The sequence below is a fragment of the Eptesicus fuscus genome, chromosome 1, assembly GCF_027574615.1.
Source record: "Eptesicus fuscus isolate TK198812 chromosome 1, DD_ASM_mEF_20220401, whole genome shotgun sequence".
In the NCBI taxonomy this organism is placed as follows: Eukaryota; Metazoa; Chordata; class Mammalia; order Chiroptera; family Vespertilionidae; genus Eptesicus; species Eptesicus fuscus.
Genome location: NC_072473.1, coordinates 93,110,868 through 93,134,696, shown reverse-complemented (window position 1 = coordinate 93,134,696; position 23,829 = coordinate 93,110,868). Strand labels below are relative to the sequence as shown.

Here is a 23,829-nt window from a genome sequence, read left to right as displayed (position 1 = left end):
CTGGTAATCTGAATGAGGAGTCTAAGATTTAGGTATTTGATCCACACTAGATGTATTTGCTGGAGCATGCTGTACAGACAGGTCAGGTCTGTTGGATTTCTCCTTAAATGAACTGTGGCTGGCCAGTGTGGCTCAGTGGTTGAGCATCAACTTATGAACCAAGAGGTCACTGGTTTGATTCCCAGTCAGGGCACATGCCCAGGTTGTGGGCTTGATGCCCAGTAAGGGGCGTGCAGGAAGCAGCTGATCGATGATGTTTCTCTCTTTCTCATTTATGTTTCTATCTATCCCTCTCCCTTTCTCTATCTCTAAAGATCAATAAAAACATTTAACATTGTCTGAATTTATTACCTCTTTTTTTTAAAATTAACTGGTTTGTGGGTAAAGAAATATGACTCAAAGCTGAGCAAGGTTCACTTGTGCTTTCATCATCTGTAATAGGATGCTTCTCAATGTGAGGCTGGACGTATAGTGCAGTCCTCATGAACTCAGTGGTCTGAGGGACCAGGCTAGATTCTTTATAAGTTAAGATATATTGAGTTGCAAGTAACAGAAAAACCAATTCACACTGGTTTAAACAATAAAAGGGACTTACTGAGCCCTGTCAATGGAAGTCCAGCAGTTGAGCAGATTGTAGGGGTAGTTTAAATCAACAGCTCAACAGTGTGACCAAAGATGCTGCTTCTTTCCAGCTCTCTCTTCAGCCTTCCCTAGCAACAGCTTCATTCTATGGCTGACTCCCCCTAGTGATCAGATGATAGCTGCCAGCAATTCCTGGGGCTACAAGCTTTCTCCTGCCCTCAGCCAGGGGAGCAGGAGAGACAGTTGCTTCTAGAAGCTCTGCCACAAGTGTAAGGAAACTTCTTTCTCAGAAATTCCTAGAAACTTTTGGTATAGTAGCATGAATTAATCACTTGTCTACTATGCTGCTTCATGTGAGCTGAGCTAAGTGCCTCACCTTTAGGACCAGGTGGAGCCAGGTTTCCCCAAAGCATATAGGCAGCATGGGGCAAGTGAGGCTCCCTGAATGAAAACTGGGGAAGGTACAAAGAGAAAGAAGACTAGATGTTGGCTAAACAACCAACTATATTTGCTACAATCAACCTCTTTGGCCATTCACATCAATATGTTCCCTCTTTCTAATGGATATGCCACCCAAAAAGTTCGACTCACAGAAACCTATTTACCCTCTCCCCAAAGTGGTTCAGCTCCAAACTAGAAATTCCAGGTAACATGCAATCCTCTCATTTTGGTCACTACATTACTCCTTGTATTCTAGGGATGCCTGCCCACTGTGCTCACCTCAGCAGAGAAAGAGCAGGAGTACAGGGAAGAACAAACAACACCCTTTTGGAAAGAGGAAACTGGAAAGCAACACACAGTGATCACTGGCCCAACATTCAGATCATATCTTGCTTGACACAAGTCAAGTGCTCCTTCCTTCTGAGACTCAGTCTCCTATTCTGTATGATGAGAGGCTTGGATTAAATCAGTGGTTCTTGATTGAGTATGCCGTGGAGGGCTTGTTAAAGTGCAGATTACTGGGTTCCACCCCCAGAGTTTCTGATTCCATAAGTCTGGGTGGAGCCCAGAAATTTACATTTCTAACAGATTTCCAACTAGTGCTGTTGCTCCAAGGACCCCCACTTTGAGAACCTCTGGTGTAGATGACTCCTATGGGCCCTTCTTATTCTGACATTTAGGACTTGGACTTTTCTCAGCACTCTTTTCTCTATTTACAACAGATTGTTTTATAAATAGGACACACCCAACTTTACCATGTGAGTAACTAAAAACATTTTGGAGCTCCTGCTTTGATTTGTAATTTAATTTTCAACAAGCAAAGCTGAAAGTGAAAGATGTCATAGAGCTTCAAGAAAAACTTTCTTGAATTTAATAAGTTAGGAACAGAAATGTGAAGATTATTCATTCATCCTCCCAGCCCCTATCCACTGTAGCACGACACTCTTTGGATAACTCTGTGACTCCAGAAAGCAACCTTTTTCCAGAGAGAACCCAGATACTTAGGCTTCATTTTGCAATCAATCTCTCTAAACAATCTGAATATCCATCAGGTCTTAGGAGTGATACTGGATGAAACTGTGATGTATATAATAGTGATTTGGAAACTTAGGCAATTTTGTGCCCACCACCCCTCACCTAGATATCTATTCATCCTTTAGGTCACAACCTGAAGCTTAGTTCCCCCAAGCAACTTCTTCTAACCATCCACCCTCCCCAGCCTAGGTTGGGTTCTCCTGTTATTTTTATTTAGCACTCTGTAATGTTCTCACATATCACTTATCAATCTGTATTACAAATCCTTGTTTAAGTGTGTCTCCATTATATAAGTGTGCCAGCCCTAGAAGGACAAGGACAGTATCCACCTTGTCCAATAATGTTATCACAGCACAGGGCCTGAATCATGATAGATACTCATTAAATATGTGTTGTGTGACTGCTATCAAAGGCAAACTGTGAGCATATTCCAGCCACAGTATTTCATTGCAGTGAAGAATGATTGAACAATCCATATGATATATTCTACAGTGTACAAATTGAGTGCTCCAAAAGAACAAAACAGACAAGTCCTCAGAAAAAGCAAACTGCCAAAACTGGTTTGGCTCAGTGGATAGAGCGTCGGCTTGCGGACTCAAGGGTCCCAGGTTCAATTCCGGTCAAGGGCATGTACCTTGGTTGCGGGCACATCCCCAGTGTGGGTGTGCAGGAGGCAGTGGATCAATGATTCTCTCTCATCGATGTTTCTGGCTCTCTATCCCTCTCCCTTCCTCTCTGTTAAAAATCAATAAAATGTATTTTAAAAGAAAAAGCAAACAAACTAATGGAGCATCCCACTGTCCCTGGCAACTGCAGCCAACTCTTTCATCGCCCCATAACTCTTCTCTCTGTGAAACTGGTACAACAGGGGTCCAGGATATCTCCCTACCTACCAGGCACCTGGGGCCTCCTTTCCAAACAGTAATTCCTTGAGCATTCAGCTCCCTCCTCTACCATACCCATACAGTTTGTATGTAGGCACTTAGGTGAAAGCAATAGAAGCTTTTCCAATGCACATATACCCCAACCACCAGGGCCTATATAGTAGATATGGGTGAACCCCCCATTTTCCCACTGGAGCTTTGGGTGTTCAGCAAGGCTATAAAATGACTGGCACTGAGAAACATCTTGAGTCTCCTGACTTCTGGCTCTGATTCCAGGCTTGTGCACACATTGTGAATCATGAAGCAGGCAGACAGCTTCAGACCTGAGAATAGGATATGAGCACACTCCTTATAGTTTATCACCATTGCTATAACTCTTTGTTATTAAACATTATAATTAAATAAACCCAACCAAACACTTAAAATAATTTAGAGAAGGCAGATTATTTATTATGAAGTCCATAAACTAGTCAGTTTGGACTATTTATTATGAAGTCCATAAACTAGTCAGTCCATATACTAGGAGTATATCCTGCAGATTTTGACTTTGAAGACTGTGCTTAAGTTTAATGTAACTAATCAATCCTGATCTCATTAGATGGTCATACATCAGAAAGGATGTCTATTTGGCCAGGCATAGTGTTTATGCTTATGTTTGCCTTTCTTGGTTTCCATAGCTTGCCCTACTTCTTTCAAAATAGACCCATAATCTACTACTTACTGTGTTACAAGGCCCTGATGAGGGAGACAGAGCCGTATGGTGAAGACCAGGACTTTCTCTATAGAGCACAGTGCTCTGTTTTGGCTGAGGGCTATTGGATTTTAATTTAGAAGTCTCAACTAAAGCCCAACTTAGCCAGAAATCCTGGGAAAGTAGATTTGTGGGGTTTCTCCACAACTTGCATTGTCTTTTTTAAACAACCAATTCGTGACTGGGGTAAGGAAGGAAGATAACAGAAAAATAAATCTAGCCCACAAAATCTACAACAAAGCGCAGAGAGAAATTAACTCTCCAAGCTATGAGCCAAGTGCTTAAGGGAAGAGACAGGAGAGTGCTTGTCATTCACCGCTCACTGTGGTCATTCACTGAGGCAGTGTGGGGAGTGCCAAAGGGGTGAGGAAAAAAAAAGTGGTTTTCTATATTTTTGGCAGAAAGAAAAGCCAAGTAGCCAAGTGCTCCTTTGTGTCTGTTTGGGTCTGCCAAAAACTATGGGGTCAGATATGTAAACATATTGGGGGAAAAGCCTGTGAAGGTTAAAGGAGATGGAGCAAAAAAAGGTGGGGAGAGCCTCAGACCACAATGCATCAGAAAGGATGTCTATTTGGCCAGGCATAGTGTTTATGCTTATGCTTGCCTTTTTTGGTTTCCATAGCTTGCCCTACTTCTTTCAAAATAGACCCATAATCTACTACTTACTGTGGTCCATGGGAGACACAGGAGTATTGGGTAATAAGAGTCTCAAACCACAGTGCAGCTCCAGGAAAGTGAGAGACAGAATGGGTCAGAAGACAGAAGCTGATGTTTTCAATGAAAAGAAAGTAGAAAATGATGCCTCCCCATATAGATAAGGAAGAAAGGAGACCAAATATGTAGCCATGAGAGAGACAAGTGGCAGAAAAGCATAGGTTCATTTGTAGTTGGAATACCAGAATACCTGCTTGTGCATCTCTGTGGACAAAACCTGAGGGAAGGAAACACAAAATCCTGAACTCTGGAAGTATTGGCATTCCTGATGAGACTCAGAGAGCTAACACCAGTCCAACCCTAAGTCCCATCTCTACCCTAATCTGTGACTGGAGCACCTCCAAAAGGAGCTGGGAATGGCAGGAGGGAAAAAAAAGGTAGAAATTCCAAAGTGATTTTTTTAACCTAAATGATGATGATATTACATGAACTTGAGTTGTTCTTTGACATAGCACAATACTTTCTACTTACATGACTCCTCTTTTTTCTAGTCACGTTTTTTAATTCATATGATACACATCGAAGAGTGAATAAAACATATAACAATAAAACCAACACGTATGTACCCATAAATCAGATTAAGAGGTAGAACTTTCAAAATATCTTAGAAGCCCTCCCTTTTCCCAGAGGTAACTATTCTTTTTGCCAAGATCTGACTCTAGGAGTACACCTTAGGCTTGTTGTGACCTTTGAGCTCATCCTAGTTAGATCAGGCACATCACTCATCTCTTTAGTAGTTATCTTCTGATAGGTTTCCACAGATTACTTGTCCCATCTATCTTGTGTTGATCCTCATTAGTTTCAATCTTATATGGGAACCTTGTCTTTTTTCAATATGGTTTATGACCTTCTCATTATAAGAATAGTATGTACTTTTTGTAGTGAACTTGGAAAATGCAGAAAACACAAGTATATAATATATAAATGTCATAGATAATCACCATTAACATGTTAACATATGGTATTTTATTATTTTTTCTAGGCAGAGATGTATATTTCACATTACTGACTTAAGTTGTATATATAGCTTTTTCCCTTTTATTATGAAATATAAAATAGATATAGAGTAGTGTCCAAGACCTTTATGTACAGTTTAAAGAAGTGTAGTGTCACCAAGTAGGTTGAGAAGTAGAACATTGTCAACCCCCTGAGTAGACCTTCTCTCCCTCCCCTCAGAGGTGACCACTATCTTGATTCTGACAGTCATTCTCTTGCATTTCTATATAGTTTCAATAGTTTCACCACTTATTAATGAACTCTTAAACAAGCATTTACTTCACTTTTAAGAACCAGGTGGTGAGTATAATCTAGGTGCATCCATAAGCAGCAGAGTCACAGTGCCTCTATTAGTTGAAGACTTCCTGAAGAAGAGAAGCTGCCCTATCTCCCCTCTTAGGGAGTCAGCAGCTATAGACATGTTCCCAGAAAGGAAATATATGGAACCCACCACCATCATGGCCATGGCACTGAACACGCAGATATGGCCCGAGGGATTGGGCTGCTCTTTTTGTTTTCAATTTCCCAGTCTGCCTCCAGGAACTCCAGCTTCGAGATGTAGGTCAAGGCAGAACACCTCTCTGGGCTAAAGTGAGCATCCCCAACTGATCTAGGCAGCAGGATCTGGATGGTTAAGCAGGAAATTCAGCAACAAATGGTCAAGTGAGATCCCTTCCAGGTTGGGAGAGAGGCAGACCCCCAGGGCCGTGAAGTTAGGGAGGCAATCCAGGGATCTACCCCATTGTGTTGGCCACATCACCCACTTCCCAGTTCCAGAGACAACCTGGGGCTGCTGGTCCTGAGCCTGAAGATTCTTTCATGTAGACCAAGCTGCTTTTCCACTTTCCCCTCTGCCATCTTGTGATTTAGCTTCCCTGGGGCTATGTTGACCCTGGTGTAGCTACTTTTGAGCTTGACAAATTCTCCTTATTGCATGGCTGTGTCTTTACAAAGTCAGACCCTTACTGTACTTTTAGTGGAATCATGGGAGGCACTGGAGTTAGATGTATGCATTAAATATGCTGTCTAAATCTGGAAGTCTCCAAAGGAAATTCCCAGTGGACCACCTAGCCTGAACAACCACACAGTCTTCCTACCTAATGACCCTGCATTACTGATGACAAGTGTAGCATTGGCCACTCTGCCAAATTGCCCCCACAGAAAATGGCCAGGCTAAAGGACAGATTGAATTGCAGATATGTTCTGTGCCCAATGCTATAGAGGGTATATCACATTCTCTACCCCAAGGAGTTAACAGGATGCTTGCTTATTCATTGAAATTAATGGTGCAGAAAAATATATTTATTCCTTCACTCTTTAATTGATTTATACATTATTGATTTTACCTTGTAGTGTTCTTGGGTTATTTTTTTCTCTAGGCAAAATAGCAGTTTACCAGTTCAACTTAATCCTGTAATTAAATTCCAAGTCTGCGAACTTGGTTGACTAAATGAACTTGATTTGGGACTCCATCAATTGTAGTCAGCCTTAGACATTTAAACTTTGATATATTAAGGTTAAATTATGTACATTTATAGAGGAAAATCCAGAAAAGCTCAAACTCTTCCAGTTCTTACATAGAGGATACCTTGCTCCAAGGAAACTGTAACAAAATGCAAATTTATAGACGATCCAGGAAATGGGTATGATTGATGCTACCTTATCTCCCTCCCACCTTCGGTAATACATGTATCATAACAGAACTCTCCCAATTTAGAGTTCTCATTTTAGGATATAATTGTAAAAACAAAAGAAAAGAAAACTGGGTCACATGTAGCCTGCCCAGAAGCCATTGCACAACTGTGGAACCCCAGCAGCCCTCCAGAATCATCTTGCAGCTGATCTGCTTATAACAATAACAAAGGTTTCTATTGGGTAATTTGAGCAAGCAAAACACAGGGCAATATATGGATTTTAGTTCAAGCTTTGGCACTTACTAACGAGTGACTTGGGCAAATTGCTTGACCTCTTTGTGCTTCAGTTTCCTCATCTTTACAATGGGATCATAAAAATACCTACCCCATAGGATTGTTCTGAGAATTGATTGAAATGACCCCAAGAAAGGACTGAGCCTAGTGCCTTGCATTAAGTAGTTCTCAATAAAGGTTTCTAATTTTATCAAAATGATCATTTATAATTTTTATTAGTCTATTTTGTCAAAGTTTAAAAAAGATGATAGCCTTGATGAACTGTGTTGGCAGACCATGCCTAGAGCAACATGTCCAATTCAGGCAAACCCATATAAAATTTATAGGATAGTGCCTGAAGCATTGTAAAGTGCACGATATATGGCAGAGGTATTATTATTAATTAAGACTACAACCAACTGGTCTTCTGAGAAAGCATACAACATGTAGGCAGGCACTGCATTTGTGTTAATTCAATTAATGCTTATATCCACTCTATGAATAAGATACAACCATTACCTCCCTTTTACAGATGAGGAAATTAAGGCATAGAAAGTTTAAGTAACTTCCCCACAATTGCATAGCTAATAAATGGCAAATCCATGGTTCAAGCTCATGCCTTCTTTTTTCAGAGCCTGCCATTATTCCAAAGAGTTGTGCTCTCCAATAATGTAGCCAGCAGACACATATAGCGATTTATTTATTTAACTTTTAGAATCTAACAGCATTTTTTTCAATTACAGTGGACATTTAATATTATTTTATATTAGTTTCAGGTGCATAGCATAGTGATTAACATTTATATACTTTACGAAGTGATCTCACCCATAAGTTAAGTATCCACCTGATAATTATCCACCTGTAGTTATTACAATATTATTGACTATATTCCATATGCTATACTTTACATTCCCATGACTTTTAAAACTATAAATTGTACTGCTTACTCCCTTCACCTTTTTTTTACCCAGACCCTCACTTCTCCTCCCATCACATGTAGGTATTTATATTTAAATTAATTTAATGTAAATGAAAGTAAGAATTCGGTTCTTCATTTGCAATAGCCACATTTCAAGTGCTCAACTGCCACATATGGGCAGTGACTACCATATCAGAAAATGCAGGTATAGAACATTCTGTTCTTTCTAGTAGGATGATTCAACATCATCTCAGAAAGTTTGTTGGACAGTATTGCTTATAGCATTTCTGGGATTCTATTCCTTACAAAATCTCAGACTTGAGTTGTATAGCTTTCTCATGTTGTTGTTAATAAACACATGGTTGTAATATATTGAAATCCCATTTGCACTTGCCCAAGTAGGATAATGGTAAGCAAGAGGCCAAGTAAATCACATTAAATTTTCCTGCTTTCCTGAGGCATTGCTTCAGATTTACAAAATTGTCTCCTGTTACCTCTGTTTGACAGGTAGGGACATTTACCAACTTTCCCAAAGATCCAGCTTCTTCCACAGCTCTGTCTTGACCTTTTTGGGCTATCTAGATAACATTTTAGTACCCTAGCATGTTTACCTCACTAGTGACTTGAATGGCTGGACTGGACTCTGAAGTCAGACCAGCCTTGAAAAACCTTAGGTTCTGATAGTCTCTGGCATATGTGCCAAATCTCCAGTTCCCTCTCTTGGGCTTTCTTTGCTCACCTCTATTACACATTTAGTAAAGACCAGAGAAAGGAAAGAGAGCAGTACAGGATTCATTGTCTGAACTCTTTGATGACTAAGTCTAGAAATCTACAAGCTCCCAGAAGCCAGTGGAATCATAGTTTATTACTATAGCCTTGCCAATGCACATCTACCTCCTTCTGAATCTCCATGGTGGAGAATATTGGACCAATATCTAATCCAGTCAATAATTTATAAAATATGAGCAGTTTTTATCCACTTCTTGCAAAGTAGCTGAATATCTATTGGGGTTAGTCATAATCTTAGCTTCTTGCACCAGAGCCCATTTGACTATGGTGATGCCATAGAATAGCCAACAAGTTGGAGCTACTCCTGTGTGAATGAAGGAAGACACCTCACCATTCCTCTCCATGTGCAGAAAAGGAGCCTTTGCACATCCAAACCCAGGAGTTGCTTGGGTTTTAGTCACTCTATAAATCAGATCTAAGTCTGTACCCCACCTTGCCACTGCGTGTCCTAGGTAAGCCTACCTCCACTTCCTTGTCTTGTAAACTAGAGACAGTCTCAAATGCATATGTGCACAAAGTTCAGTACCCAACACACAGTGAGTGCTCAAAAATATTTAGCTGATGTTATTTTCATTCTCTGTTCTATCGTTGGGTTTTATTAACACCGCATTGAAAAGGGCTGAGTAGATGTGCTTAAATGAGGACCAAGGCTCAGTTTATCATTAATATCCAACCCCAAAAGAAGCCAATGCATTTTTCACCAAATTATCATCTCCCAAGTGCCTGGGACATCATGCCAAACTCATAACAGTAAAGTTGATTGAATTTTTTAAGTACAGGGGTGGGCAAAAGTAGGTTTACAGTTGTAATACAAATAATACAATAACTAATAAATAATAATACAAGAATAAACTCTGTGTTTTGAGCCTACTTTTCCCCACACCAGTATTTGCTAACCCCCTTGCCTGTGCCAAGCACTGTCTAGGCATCAGAGAGATATCAAGATGATTAAGACTTGACCCAGCAAGGGTATTCAGTCAACTGGAGGTGTTCAGCCACAGGAGCTAAACCAAAAAAGAACAGAATTCCCAGGGTAGAGGAGCTGGATCTTGAAGGACATGCAAAATTACCAGAGTGGAAACTTGGAGAAAGGGCATTCCAGGCCGGGTAAATCAAGGCGCATAACCACAGAGGGCTGAATACACATGGCAACCTACCTGGAACGCTCCAAAGAAATTGGTATGACTGGAAGATAGAGTACATGACACTATGGAACATGAAACCTGGCTGCCAAAAGGGCGAGAAGTCAAGGGGAAGAGCTTAATAGGATGTGCTTGTGTCTCTAGACAGCTGAAAACCATTGGAGGACTTTTAGGAGGGAGGAGCCGTGGACCAACTTAGGTTCATCAAGCTCTTTAGTAATCATGGGAAACCTAGGGTCCAAGGTGCTGAGTGGGTGTGAGATTTTTTAAATCGGTCACCACTGTCAAACACTACCCATTCCATGATCCGAATTCTATGAAATTTGGAATCACATGGAACCAGTCAGTCCAAGAGCTATAAATCATGGCCACCAATTACCGACGGACTTGTTCTTTTTTGTTTATTTTAGATTTTCAAGGAGAAAGATGAGTGTATCTTATATTTGAAAATCTCTAGGAGTAGAAATGTACCTAACAGCCTTTTCTTTGAAACGTGGGCCTCACATTTAAAGGGAGTTTGATAAGTAGGTTTTTTCCCCAAATTAAGTAAAATGGAGAATATGCGCAAGCATTAGCTATAAAGCCCCTAGTCAGTCAGAGTCAAGATAGAATCTTATCTATTTTATTTCATGTTTCTTTTTAACTGGAATTGGACTGGTCTTTGAACCACCTCTTCCCATTCTGCTCCACCTGAATGAGTGTCTCCAGGCCCATTCCCAATGGCTGCTGAATGGAGTTGCCCACATTGTGGGGGCATCTTTTGTTGCTGGTAATTACCATGTGATATCTGCAGTTATTTCTACGTAGTGAACTACTGAGGCACTGTACACATATGTTAATGCTGATGGGGGAGTCCTGTTCCTTGACCCATCACTAATATCCTACAAGTCACATGAAACTACCAGGGATTCCTGAGCAAAAGTTTAAAAATAAGCCCCATTCATTGCTTTTAAAATGTGTCATCATGGAATAAGCCAATAATCAAAACTCTAGTAATATTTGCATTTTAGGATTGTAAAAATGTCAAGATGGCTATAAAATCGTATTTAAGATGTTCGAGGAGCTAGATATGCAGGCCTAGAGTTGTAAATTGTAGAAAGCAATGTTTCTGCTTATGTCCCAGATGACCTTGATGCAAGGACAAATTGGAACTTGATGCAGTGAAGCTGGATATGGCCAGTAAGCTCAGCTGTGTATTGAACCCCACCCCATAGGAAAAGGCACTGGGTCATCCACAGTTGGTACACCATCAAATGCAAATAAGTTTTCTTTCCCAAGTGCATTGAGTTTAATTGCTAAGAATATTGCTTGTTGCTTTTTGATTTTGTATTGTTTTGGGGTGATGGTATAATTTCTAAAAATTTCCAGGTATTAGATTGTCTTTCTAGTCCCATCTTTAAGTAGCTATAATGTGTTTTTTAATAAAACATTTTGGTGCCCCCCCCTTATAGAACCTTGCATATAATTTTCTCAATGGCATATTTTAACAATTTACATCTCAAAACTTGTTTTTATATGGCAAGTTAATGATTAAACACACACACACACACACACACACACACACACACACACACCATGGCAAACTTCATGTGGGCTTTGGAACTAGGTAAACCTGGGTTCACATCCTACTCTGCTACTAACTAGCTGTGTGACTTTGTGTAACTCAGTTAACTTCTCTGGGCCTCATTGTCCTCATCTGTAAAATAAAGACAACAATAGTTCCTGCCTCATGTACAGATTGAATGATTCTGAATACTGAAAGCATTTGGGTTCATAGCAAATGCTCAGTAAATTTCATGGTGGCAATTTTTTATTATTGATCAAATAATGCATCCAACTATCTACTGGTCTGTCATCACTGCAGAGACTTGAGCACACTAGATGATGCTTAGTGCTTATTGCAGTGAATCAAATTGATTCAAACTGTTTAGCTTTGATTTGGGGGATAAATATTTCCCTTTCTACTGGAATATTTGGTAGGAGATGCAGATGAATAGTTGCAGCTTGGGTTGTGAAGAGGCTGTCTCACATAGAAAAAAGAACTCATCAATGCAGGCTTCCCCCTGGTTTTTTTGGACACCACTGTTGCCAAGTGCTTGGCGTGCTTGTGAGGATGTCAGGGCTATATCAGTAGCTCATTCGAGTCTTGAAGCTTTCTCTAACATGGATATCAAGTACGGAGTTTTTAATTGCCTTTAGCTGAAAGAATTAGGTCATATGTTCAATTCTGAATAAATTCCTGTCTTCTGAAACATGATGGAAAGGGAAGGTCCCACCCATACACAAGTCCTGAAACTTTGGGGCCCTGGCAAGGTGAAGTCCAGTGAGGACTGTTGTGATATTTCCACTTGACTGTTTGGTTTTGCACTCACCATTTGGTTTTGCAGATTCCTCAACATGTCTACACACATACCTATAAACCAATTTAGAACTGTTTTCTCTGTTGTGGGTGGGTAAGGAGGGATCGGGATTGGTGGAGGTCATTGCCAATGAACCAGCTTAACTGACCTAGCTTTACTCCCATTTCCAACATGACAGTGACCGGTCAAGACAGAGGATCCTTAACTGAGATCCACGGATGGATATTAAGTGGTCCGGAAAACTCCTGAAATTATATGTAAAATGTTGGTGGGTTGGAATGGGGAGACACCACTGTAAATGCTTTTTCTGTGGAGAGAAACCATAGCTTTTAACTGATTCTCAAAGGTCTGTGACCCAAGACCATTAAAACTGCAAATCTGTTTGGTTTTGTTGCCCCAGACAAGTTGGTGTGTAGAAACAACACCCAAATGACCCAACTAGACGGTCAGGGAAGTGACAAGATCAGTCAGAACCATTTTGTGGCCAAGCAGCTGATGAATTGTTCAATCGGTTGTTGTAGAGTCATATAGACAAAGCCTGCAAGCTTGGGGAAGCCAGGCCCCCCCAGGTCAGCCTCGGGCATCAGCCCCCATCCTGCCAGGCACTGGGGAGTGAGTCCTTCCTGCCCAGCAGCTCCTTTGCTCATGAGCTGGCCCAAGTCACCTCCTCGTACAGCACCTCAGAGGCAGCGCCCTGGGGCGGCTGGGATCCGAAGGCCTGGAGGCAGGTGCCTGCTCCACTGCTGCCTAGCTGCGACGCTGTAGGTAAGTCACTTCCCCTGAGCCTCGCTTTCCTCATCTGTCAGCCGGGGCGCAGTTCCCTGCTCAGCCTGCCCGCCTGCCTCACAGGGTTGTTGGGAGGAACACAGGAGGTGACAGCCCATAAAGCTCTGTACACCTAGGAGGGATTTCTAATGCTTTCTCTACTGTGTCCCGGCCAGTCTTTGGCAGAGAGAACACCCAAGCAAGCCGAGTGCTTCAGGTGCCTCAGCATCACCTCCAGGGAAATAAGTGGGGCTTGCCCCTGGTGCAGTCACTCCCTTCCTGCTGTTCACCTTCCAGCATCCCAGTTCTTTCCCTGCCTGTCTGTTCCTGCAGCCAGACTGTGAGCCTGAGGGAGACAGGGGCTGCACTTCTGCACCTTGAATGGCCTCAGTGCCCGCCCACTCCATACCTAGTGGGTGCTCAGGAACTGCCTCTCCAGACAGTGAACTGCTGTGGACTCTGCACCCAGAGGTGTTCCTCAACCCCACCCAGGATTTGCACACCTTAAAAGTGAGAAGTTGGATATCCCCACTGGAGTACTGGCAGCCTGGGAAGGGCAAACAGAAGGAATCCGAACCAAGCCTGTCCAACATGGCTATGAGTTTGGATCATCCTGCAGAGTCCAGAAGAAATGGCTTGACTTGCCCTAAAGAGTCACATTAGTGGTCATGAGAGCAACATGGAGGACACCAGCCAGAATGGGCCTTGGCAGAGTATTTCATTTGGATCATGGAGTTGTTCTAGTGCATGAAATATCAATGTGCACAGGATGTCTTCCCTAAATTCACAGAAGAGGAGAAATGAGCATTGCTAAGTGATAGCGATCAGAAGATGGTCATCAGACTGAAAGGGTCTCTGGGATTCTGGCCTTTAATGGAAATTCTGCTTTGTTACATACAGCCTTGTTCTCTTTATCTGCCTGCCCTGGCTAGGAAGAACAAGCAGTGCTTTTCGTTCAAGGGGTATTGATTTTTTCTCTCTTTTTTCCCCCTTTTTTCTGTGCACTCTTGGAGTCACAGTGGTCTTCAGTTAAAACCTGAGAAATCTTGTCTAGCACAAAGCTGCCAGGGAAACAGAATTGGCAAAAACAGATGGGGACATCATGCACTCAGGATGTCACTGCTCTTCCCTGTCCCTGGAAGTCAAAAACAAGAGGATCCCAGCTAGCTTGCCTCATGAATTCCTATCCTCACACCCACTTATGTCTACGCAAGTCAATGCCTTCTATCCAGCAGTGAAGGGTGGGACAGATGCTTGGCCCCCTAATCTTCTTTATGAAGCTTTGGTAGTTGGGCCTACCTGGAGGCGCTTTGAGGGACAGTGCCTTGCCAGCTCAGCCTGTGACTCAGGAAAGCCAGACTCAGTGTGAGACAGAGAAGGCAAGCACCACAGGGGAAGAAGAAAGGCAAGCTGCAAAAGACATTTGTGTCCTCTGCCCTGGGATATTCCCAGCATTTAGACCAAGCCCTCCCGGGACTAGGCAGTCCTGAAACAACCAAGGAGACCAGAGAGGAGTTAGAATAGAGTTCATGCTGTTGGAGGTCAAGTGGAAAGACAGAAAATAGAGAGTAAAAAAGCTGATCTACAGTTCTGCCATTTGCTTTTGATGCCATTGTTTTATGAAGGCCCCATTGACAGCTTCAGATCGGTTCAAACCCCAGGGCAGCACCATCACCATGGAAAAGGTCCCTGGCTCCTGTGCAAGGAGCTCCGAGGAGCAAAGAAAGACCCCCAGCGGACTAGTGCTGACCCCAGTCTTGCCTAGCTTAGAGAACTTTGTGGCAGGTTCTCATTTACCTTCAGGGCCCCAAGCCCTGACCTGAGGTTTCTGATGTGCCCCCAATACCCCCACCTACTCCTGATCCCTTCACACATTGTATTTTCTTTAGAAGATATTATAATCATCTGAAATGACCTTTGGTTGACTTATAGCCTCCCCTCCAGTTTAAGTTCCATAAAAGTAGAAAAGCACAGTGCTGTCCCCATGCCTGGGAAAGAGCCTGACCCAAAGTAAACCCACAAGAAATGTATGTCAGCTGGCTGACAGACAGACATGTTGAGCTTCCAATGAAACCCTCTCTTCCCATTAGATATTTGGGCAGGTTCATTCTGGGGGACCAGAATCAATGAGACCCACACCTTGCAGGCTGCATTTGGGCAGGGAAGGTCATTGATCAAAGGCAACACAAAAGGGCAGGTGCTCAGCAGCCCCCACCCCTGCAAGATCTAGGCCTGAGGTTCACAGGGAGAAGTGGCCTGATGGCACACTCATTACTCCCAATGGTGTGGCCTCTGAGGCATTCTGGAGAAAATAAGTCACAATCTCTGAGAGTTAGGAGGGACTAGGAAAAGAATTTCACCTGCCATTCACTATAGAAAGTCTCTGTAGTTTCTGGAGAACATCTAGGGAGAATTTTCACCTAAAAGCATCCACACGCCCTCAAGCAGGGCTTCTGATGCAAGTGTCTGCATTGCCTTCATCCATGGGCCATGGCAAGTCTGAGGTGTCCCCATCCATATGAGTGTGGGAGCCCCCAGAGCTCAGGTCTTGATTTCATAATCTCCATGCAGAATACAGTCGTCCTGTCATTTTAAATGAAAAGTCAATAGAGTAGGTGAGGTGTCTCCAAATCTGATTTTCAAAAACTGCAAAAGGTGTTTTCCTAGTAGAGTAATAAACAAACAAACCCAGACACAAGAGCTCATTAACCTTTGAACTTATAACACATAGTTGAGTGCCTTCTGCTGCAGGGAGTGCTCATGAGCTACATTTCCTGGGAAAGGAGGATGGGGTTTCCTAGTGGTAGAAAAAAATACCTCCTCTTTCTCTTCCTTTTTCCCCTCCTCTTCCTTCTACTTATCCTTATTATCTTCCTCTCTCCCTCTCCCTTCCTTTTCTTCCCTCCTTACCCTTGGTTTCCCTTGCCTCCTCCCTCTCTCCTTTCTGCATCAATGTGCTCTTCACAATAAGGCTTTGGATCTATAATCTGATGTCCCCCAGAAGATATTCCATTGTAATCCCCTTCCCAGTCAGAATGCTCTCCTCCTGGAAATCACTAGGCCAGCAACCAATCTAATTCCAGCTAAAATCCAGGAACCTTTGTAGGCATCTGTGTGTGATTCCTGTTCATCAGCTTCTCCATCCCATCCCCCATCTCGCTTTGCTGGATTAAGTGGTTGAGTCAGTCCTGAGAACATCCCTGGCAGTGATGTTAAGAAGCATCCAAGGTGATTCCATGGGGCTTTCAGGAGCCATTCACCTGTGATGACTGAAAAGCAAAGTTGACACAGCACCTGTCCTGATCTGTGGGAGCATGGGGGTTGTGGGGTAGAGGGGGTGTGGGGAGTGGAGTGGAGCTGGGGCTGTATTGGACTCAATTATACCAGGGAGTAGCAGTAGGGTTTGGGCCAGTCTTTTGAAATCTCTCCTGAATAGCACACAGATAAAGCACCAGCCCTGCTAGAGTGCCCATACATGGACCAGGGCTTTGCAGCTTCCTGAGCATCAGAAAGAAGCTTCCAAAAAAGCAACTCTATGACTTCCCAGGTCCCCCATTTGGCTAAAATTTGGCCCCTTGTCCCAGCAGGACTGGGAGGAGCTGTGACAGAAGATCCAGGGCCCTAGTTCTCTGGGAGACTTCCTGCTGGCACCAGCCCAGTCTCATCCATGTGACCAGCATGGGGAAGCACAACTAGGCTTTAAAAGGACCCACCAACACTGCCCTATCCGTGTCACCTGGCACAATAGGATTCAGTACCATGACAATCACAGCCTTTGAAAAATGAGTTATTTGATGACCTCCTCCAATAAGCATGCTTATGGAAATCCACAGGTTACAGCAATTTTCAGCCACCCCTTCCTCCTGGTTACTGAAAACATTTGTCATTTCCTGTTTTCTCCATTTTCCAAAGATTCTAATTGTCAGTGTCAAAAGGCAACAACTGTTTTCTTGGGGCTTATCTTTGGAGCACATTGATTCAGAACAAAGGATGGGGGCCTCCATCTGCAAAACAAAGGAAGCAGCCTCCTAGGGAGGCCTGGAGAGTGCTCTGGCTGCTGGGCCAGGGACAACAGGCCCAGGCCCAGAACACAGGACTGGGAGTGCCCTGGACAGCCCCAGTAGTATGAAGAGACACCACTTGACAACAGTGCCCCAGGACCTTAGAGGGCCTGACCCGTAGGCTGGATGTCAAGTGTACCCTTTGAACTTTGGGAATATGTGTAACCATGCCAATAGCCAGGTTTTCCTTTCAACTCTGGATGCTGTGGGTTTTGTGCTTCCTTGGATGAACACTAGCCAACACCCCCCTTCTCCCTGCAACCCTGGACTATATGAGAAGCATTCTCTTATCTGGCAGACACTACCCAGTTCCTCCACTCTCTGACTTTGGTCTCCCATGCCTTTGAGGTATCATTCTTCTCTGCCTCTTTCCTTTTGGGCTCTTCTGCCCTTCACCTGGTTTTTCTTTGGTTGCACTATGTAGCCTCCACCTGCCCCCAACCCCCACCCCTCTACAACTATGTTATTTGATGAAACCAATGGGCCAGCCAATGGAGAAGAAGTTAGGGTCAGTATAGACCTAGCCAGCCACAGAAGCCAGTCCCCAGAAGCAGCGGGGTTGGACAGGCAGAGCAACCCAGGGTCTCTAGTTAAAAGACATGGCACTGCCTAGCCGTGTTGCTTTGGGCAAGTCATGTAAACTTTCTGTCTGAGCCTTAGATGTCATGTGAGTAAGCTGGGGTCCATAGGTCTTCTGCCCTTATCTTCTAAGGCTGGTGTAAGGGTAAAAGGGAAGAACACAAGTGAAAGGGTTGCCTCAGAAATGCCTGCCTATCCTGAGCATTTCAAACAGATCCTAGCCCCCCACTCCCTTCTTGATGGCATGGCCTTGGGAGGTCATATGGCCCCTGTACTCCTCAGTATCCAAATCAGTATCTCTGGGATAATAACATGCCTACTTTAAAGGATTGTTGAAACACAATGTGAAATAAGGGGTGCAACGTGTTCAGTACAGTAAGCACACATGAAGGCAGTTATGCCACCTTCATACTTTAGCAGTAAGAGGGCAGCTCCATGGGCCGGCTAAGAAACAAAATCTCCACCACCCACATCCCAGCAGCTACCGGGGGCGGGGGGGAGGGGGGAAGGCTGAGGGGCAGGCAAGAGCGCAGACAGGAAGCAGGCTAAGGCCAGGATAGTGAAATCGCTTTTAGTGCAGTCTTCCCAGTGCCATGTGTTTGTCCTCTCTGCCTTGGCAGGAACTGAGGCCAGGAACTGCCGCCAGGCCTGGGAGCCGGGCACTCTTCCAAGTGCCGGTTCTCCGCCTGCCCCCATCCCACGCCCCAAAGTCAGCCCTCTAAGTGCAGAAAAGCAAGCCATCCCATGTTGTAGGGTCAAGTCTTCTGGCATCCAAGAGGATGCAGCTCAGAAAGTGGACTCAGGGGTGTGTGCTCCCTGGTGGAGTTGCCTTGGTTATTGGCACACTTGTGAGCAGGCTTCTTGAGAAGGGGGGAGAGATGGCAGTGAATAAGCACTGGACTGGGAGTCAGAACTGGATCCCAGTCACAACCTGGCTCCAAATGGTTGAGAGTCTCTGTGCAAGGGGCAAGTCATGCCTTCCACTTGCTCTCATCTGGTTCTCTTTGGACTGTCCCTTGAGCTGCTCCCATACTCTGTGCTGGGACTACAGCCCTCAAGCTTGGCTCCTCCCCTTGCCTCATCCAGCTTGGAAATGGAGACAGGAAACTCATCCCAATTGTCCATGCTGCAGCCAGTCAGGAGAAAGAAGGGAAGTTGACAGTGAGTGACTACTCTGGGTGCATCCTTCTGACCATGTGATCATCCTGCTCTTCCTGCCAGGACCACCCAGAACAATACTCAGCCCTTTCCCCATGACAACCCAGCAGAATCTGGGTACCCACCACCACATAGCCCAGAGTCAGCTCTGCCCCAGCCTCAGCATCTCTGGTTTGCTCAACCATTTCTTGTCTGTGCGATTTGGAGTTTGAGCCCTACCCCAATCAGTGTCCTCTGAATGCAGCCAGTTTGTCTGGGTCTCCCTGATACTGGCATGCCCGGACTCTTGTCAGCACTATAGACATGGTCTGGCCAAGACAGAGTAGTGTAGGACTGTCACCTCCCTCCTTCTACATACTCTGCTTCTATTAATGCGACTTAATGTTACATTTGCTCTTTTGGTGACTGCATCTCATTGCTGACCCATCCTGAGCAGGACATCCAAAATGCTTAAATCTTTTTCTACGTGCTCTTGCTGTTAAGCTCTGTGTCTCCTGCCCCATCCTATGCTGTTGCAGTTGGCCTTTTAACCCAGGTTGCAGAATCCTACTTTTATTTATACCTGTGGAATTTTGCTTGGGAGGGTGGGGCATGCATGCAAGTGTGTGTTGGTGTGTTCACTCATGCTTTCTGCTATACCAAAGCCAAGTCCTGGGTCCCCACAGTGATTCCAAGGCAAATATTTCTTGATAGACGTATTCTAACACGTCTTTTTCATCTTCTGTTTAGCAAGAGAAACAGAAATCAGGTCTTATGGCAATGACCCCTGAACAGCAGAGTGCGTATATCGCCCAACAGATGAATCAATTTCAAGGTAAGCAGTTAAGATCAATCTTCCCAGAGGGACAGGCTAGGGGTTGTAGTGTGGGATGAGAATTCACCCCAGAGTATGCAGTTACTGTGGGTGTTTCTGAAAGTATTGAGGGAAAGAGGGGAAGTCTGGGAGTCAGTTCAGTAGCACCCTGGTTGGACTTCTCACACTGGAACTTGAGTAGGATCCCAATTAAAGGTTAAGTCTTAATGACTCTGACATCACTGTTTAATTAAAGAGTTTGATTAAACTAAGTCAGGTGCCTTAAAGCAGTTATTCTCAATGGGAGAAGGGCATACCCCCTAGGGTTTTATCAGAATCAACTGAGGCTGCCACAGCCCCTGGGTTCTGATCCTGCCCTTCTTGCTCCCACCCCAGTGACCTTCTTTCTAATAGGATCCTGGACCATCTCCCATGTGTGGGCAATGGAAAAGAGGTTGAAGTTGTGCCTCAAAGAGTCTGTGGTGGGGGGCTGCCAGAGCCTCCACATACAGCAGGGGTCCCCACTTTATCATGGCAGCTGTGAATGCAATCAACTTTTATTGGTCAGAGATACAGTTGTTTGAAAGGGGGAAAAAACACAGGCATTGTCCCTACTTCTCGAAGCTTCCAGATTAGTCAGGGAGACACGTGGTAAGCAATCCTTACTGGCCAATAGTGACATTGTGCAAGACCAAGCGTACTCTCACCTGAGGCTCAGTGAAAGCTGCTTGCCCTCCAACAAGTGGTCAGCATCTTCATTTTAACCAATGCTACCATCATGCCATTGCTCCTCCATTCTCATGCAGAAAACCCTGTTTTGGGGGCCTAAACACTAGCTGAATATTGCACCTGCCCAGGTAAAGCATACTTCAACTGTAGGGACAGGTAAAACAAGTTCCAGGAAGGCCATTTCATCTGTCAAGGGATGGGCAATGCCAGGCCTGCTTACAGAGTATTGAGTATGAAAGCAGACCAAGACCCTGGCCTCATAGAGCTTATAATCTACTTGAAAAGACAGAAAGATAAGCTGGCATTTTTCATCCAACATTATCTGTACTTGGTGGGGGGCAGGGGTGTGTGAGCACAGACCTAGGAATCTAAGAGGGCTCCCTAGAAGAACTGCAGTCCAGACTGAGGGTGGAGGAACAAAGGGGAAAAGAGTTGGGGAACAGAGGATGCTCAGTAGGAGCCAAGGGTGGAAGGTGAGAAATCAGTGCTAGGCTGGTACGTACGCCCCACCAGCAACTGCAGCAAAATTGAGGATGCCTTTGGAATTGACCCCCCTTCTCTCTTTCTGTAGCCGTCCAAGAACAAGTCACCTCCAAGTGTAGCCAGACAAAGGCAAGCCCCCCTTCCAGCCAGCACATGATGCTACCCAGAGCTGAGCTCCTTCAGAACAATCTGAGTCCAGGAATGATTCCACCCAGCCGGCACCAGAGCCATGGGGGCATGATCTCACCAACCCCAGGCAAAAAGCAAGGAATTTTTAACTCCAGCCCCCTGTTTCCCATATCCTCACACTCAGGCCAGAACCCCCTGGGCAGCCTTGGCTCTGTCTGCCAATATACACAGATGCCCAAGGCCTCCCCCTCAGGAGTGCTCCTGCCCAGGTTCTGTCCCAGCCCCCTGGGCAGCCAGCCTCTGAGTCCCCACCAGCTCAGACAGCCATGTGTGCCAAGAATGTCCACCTTGTTCAATAATGCCACATGGGTGGCAGCAGTAACTGCAAACCCAGCGGTCTCGAGGGAACCACCCCCCAGCCAAGTAGATAATAGCACCCAGCAGCAATTTAATAGCAACTCTATCTTCACAAAGACACCTGTGAGATTCTCCCCAATAGCCCCAGCCTGTCCATCGCAGCAGGCAGTTGTTCCTCCCAATCAGGGGAACCCAGAAGACAGACCTGGCCAGAAGGTCAATGCTGCCCTGGCCAACCCCAACTTCAGCCTCAGACAGAGCCCAGAGCGGGGTCCTGTGCCTGTGCTGAACGCCACCAAGTCCCTCCAGCAGGGCATAGACAGCTTTGGTCCCATGAGTCCCATACAGGCCATTGAGCCACCGCCAAGCTATGTGGCTGCTGCTGCCGCTGCTGCTGCTGCCTCCGCCATCACTGCTAGCCAGTCTCCAGGTCCATTCAACAGAATGGGTCCCCCTACTGAGCTGCCACCCTATGACTTTTTGCCCCAGCCCCAATCCCCATTAAATGATCTGATTTCACCACCTGACTGCAATGATATGGATTTCATTGAAGCTCTCTTGAAAGGCCCCAGCACGAGCCCAGATGAAGACTGGGTGTGTAACCTGAGGCTGATCGATGACATTTTGGAAGAGCAGCATGCTGCTGCCCAAAATGCCACAGCCCAGAATGCCGGCCAAGTCACCCAGAATAGCCAGGATGGCGTCCCCAAAGTTGACATCACTTTAGGGAGTGGTGTGAATCCATAGCAAATTCACAACTGGCCCCAGACAGCCACACAAGTGTTTCCTCATTACAATCTGAGTGGCATCAGCCCATGCCCATCTGTCTCTCTACCTATAACAAAATGGAAAGCTGGTGATTTTTCAAAATACCTGTACATATTTGAAAGTTTTGTAAATGGTTTTCCTAAACATTAATGACAGAAGTATTTATACTTCCTTTTGTGACTTTGTAAATAAAGTGACGGCTTTTGTTTCAGTACAATTGTGTTGATTATGCATTGTTTGTGTTTATTATACATTGTTGCAAATATGCAGACTGTGTTGTTCGCTCCAATGATCTCTAATAAGCCAGGTGTCTGAGTTGCTTACGGTTTTGATGCAACAGATGATGTGGATGTGACCAAGAGGTGTTGTACAAGCTAACAAATGCCACATAGAAAACCACTTGGCCATTTATTGCCATTTTCACGGAAAATTTGATCTCCTGATGTAATTCTTAATCTCTTTTTGCAAATCTGTCAGTCTCTGCTAGCTCTTTCCTGATAAGCACATTATAGCAGAAGCTGCTTTTATAGTAAGTGCCCTACAGAGGAAGTTTTCAAGGAGGCTGAGAGAGTTCTGTAGATTTGGGAAAGGTGAAGAGAGAGAATGAGAGTTGAACTCTCTCTGAGCTGTCAACCTTGAGGATCTATAGTGTCCGCTCTTTATCATTCAGTCAAGAGAACCTTAGCTTTGCACCTCTCCACAGACACCCTTATAGGGTGAAGGTGAGATGTTCCTGGTTTAAAGCCTTTCAGTACTTGTTTTGATGTAAGGCTTTGTGGTTGGTGGGGGGGAGTCTGTAAACATTAATACTTGATTTTTGGTTTGTCTTTGATGGTTTCTATCTGCAATTATCATCATGTATATTTCAGTGTCTGTTACAGAAAACCCACGCCCACTGTCCTATAAACTTTTCTCAGTGTTCAGACTCTATGTAATCACATTTTAATTGCCACCTCATATTTCGCCTCTTCGTTTGAAAACTGGCATCTCTTTCAAGCCAAAATGTTTTTGTTCCTTCCTTCTGTAATAAACAGCCAAGAGAAAAGTGCCTTCGTTTTCATTTTTTTAAGGGAGCATTCAGTACCTGCAAACCCATGTCAGTGAAACCAGCCAGTGCCTTTGGTTCTTTCATAACTTATTTGTGTCCTGAGAATTGGAAAGATGCTGCAGGGAGGGGCAAGGAGTGAAAAGTTTATGTAGGCAAGCAGCAATCACATCACAGCATAGAAGCTTGTCACTTGGGGTCTCAGCCCCTTGTTTTATAGAGGAAACCGGATGGGAAGCCACTAAGGTAATTCTCCACTTGGGGGCAAGGGGAGGGTTGCACTGAGAATCTAAACTCTGCACCTTGATCCTCTTTCAGATGAGAGGGTGACAGATCTTAATAAAGTGTCAACTCCTTCATGTAAGAGACACCCATATAGAGTGGATAGAATGGGGGCTGTACCTTGAAGCAGGTGACATATCTGCTGTATGGGAGAGTGAAG

At 44.5% G+C, this 23,829-nt stretch overlaps 1 protein-coding gene across 3 annotated transcripts in view; it reads left to right on the top strand.

Moving 5' to 3' along the window:
- The window catches only part of MAMLD1 (mastermind like domain containing 1), a 55,357-nt gene extending 31,976 nt beyond the window's left edge, over window positions 1–23,381 (top strand). For 2 of the 3 annotated variants that reach the window (XM_054717335.1, XM_054717333.1), the window contains exons 3-5: window positions 19,813–19,897; window positions 21,177–21,660; window positions 21,703–23,381. In XM_054717335.1, coding sequence (XP_054573310.1) covers window positions 19,813–19,897; window positions 21,177–21,660; window positions 21,703–22,321 — 1,188 coding nt within the window. In that variant the 3' untranslated portion in view covers window positions 22,322–23,381. Of the gene's footprint in view, window positions 1–13,041; window positions 13,286–19,812; window positions 19,898–21,176; window positions 21,661–21,702 lie in introns of those variants that run through there. The other variant, XM_054717341.1, reaches the window with a different exon arrangement.
- Window positions 23,382–23,829: the final 448 nt, after the last annotated feature.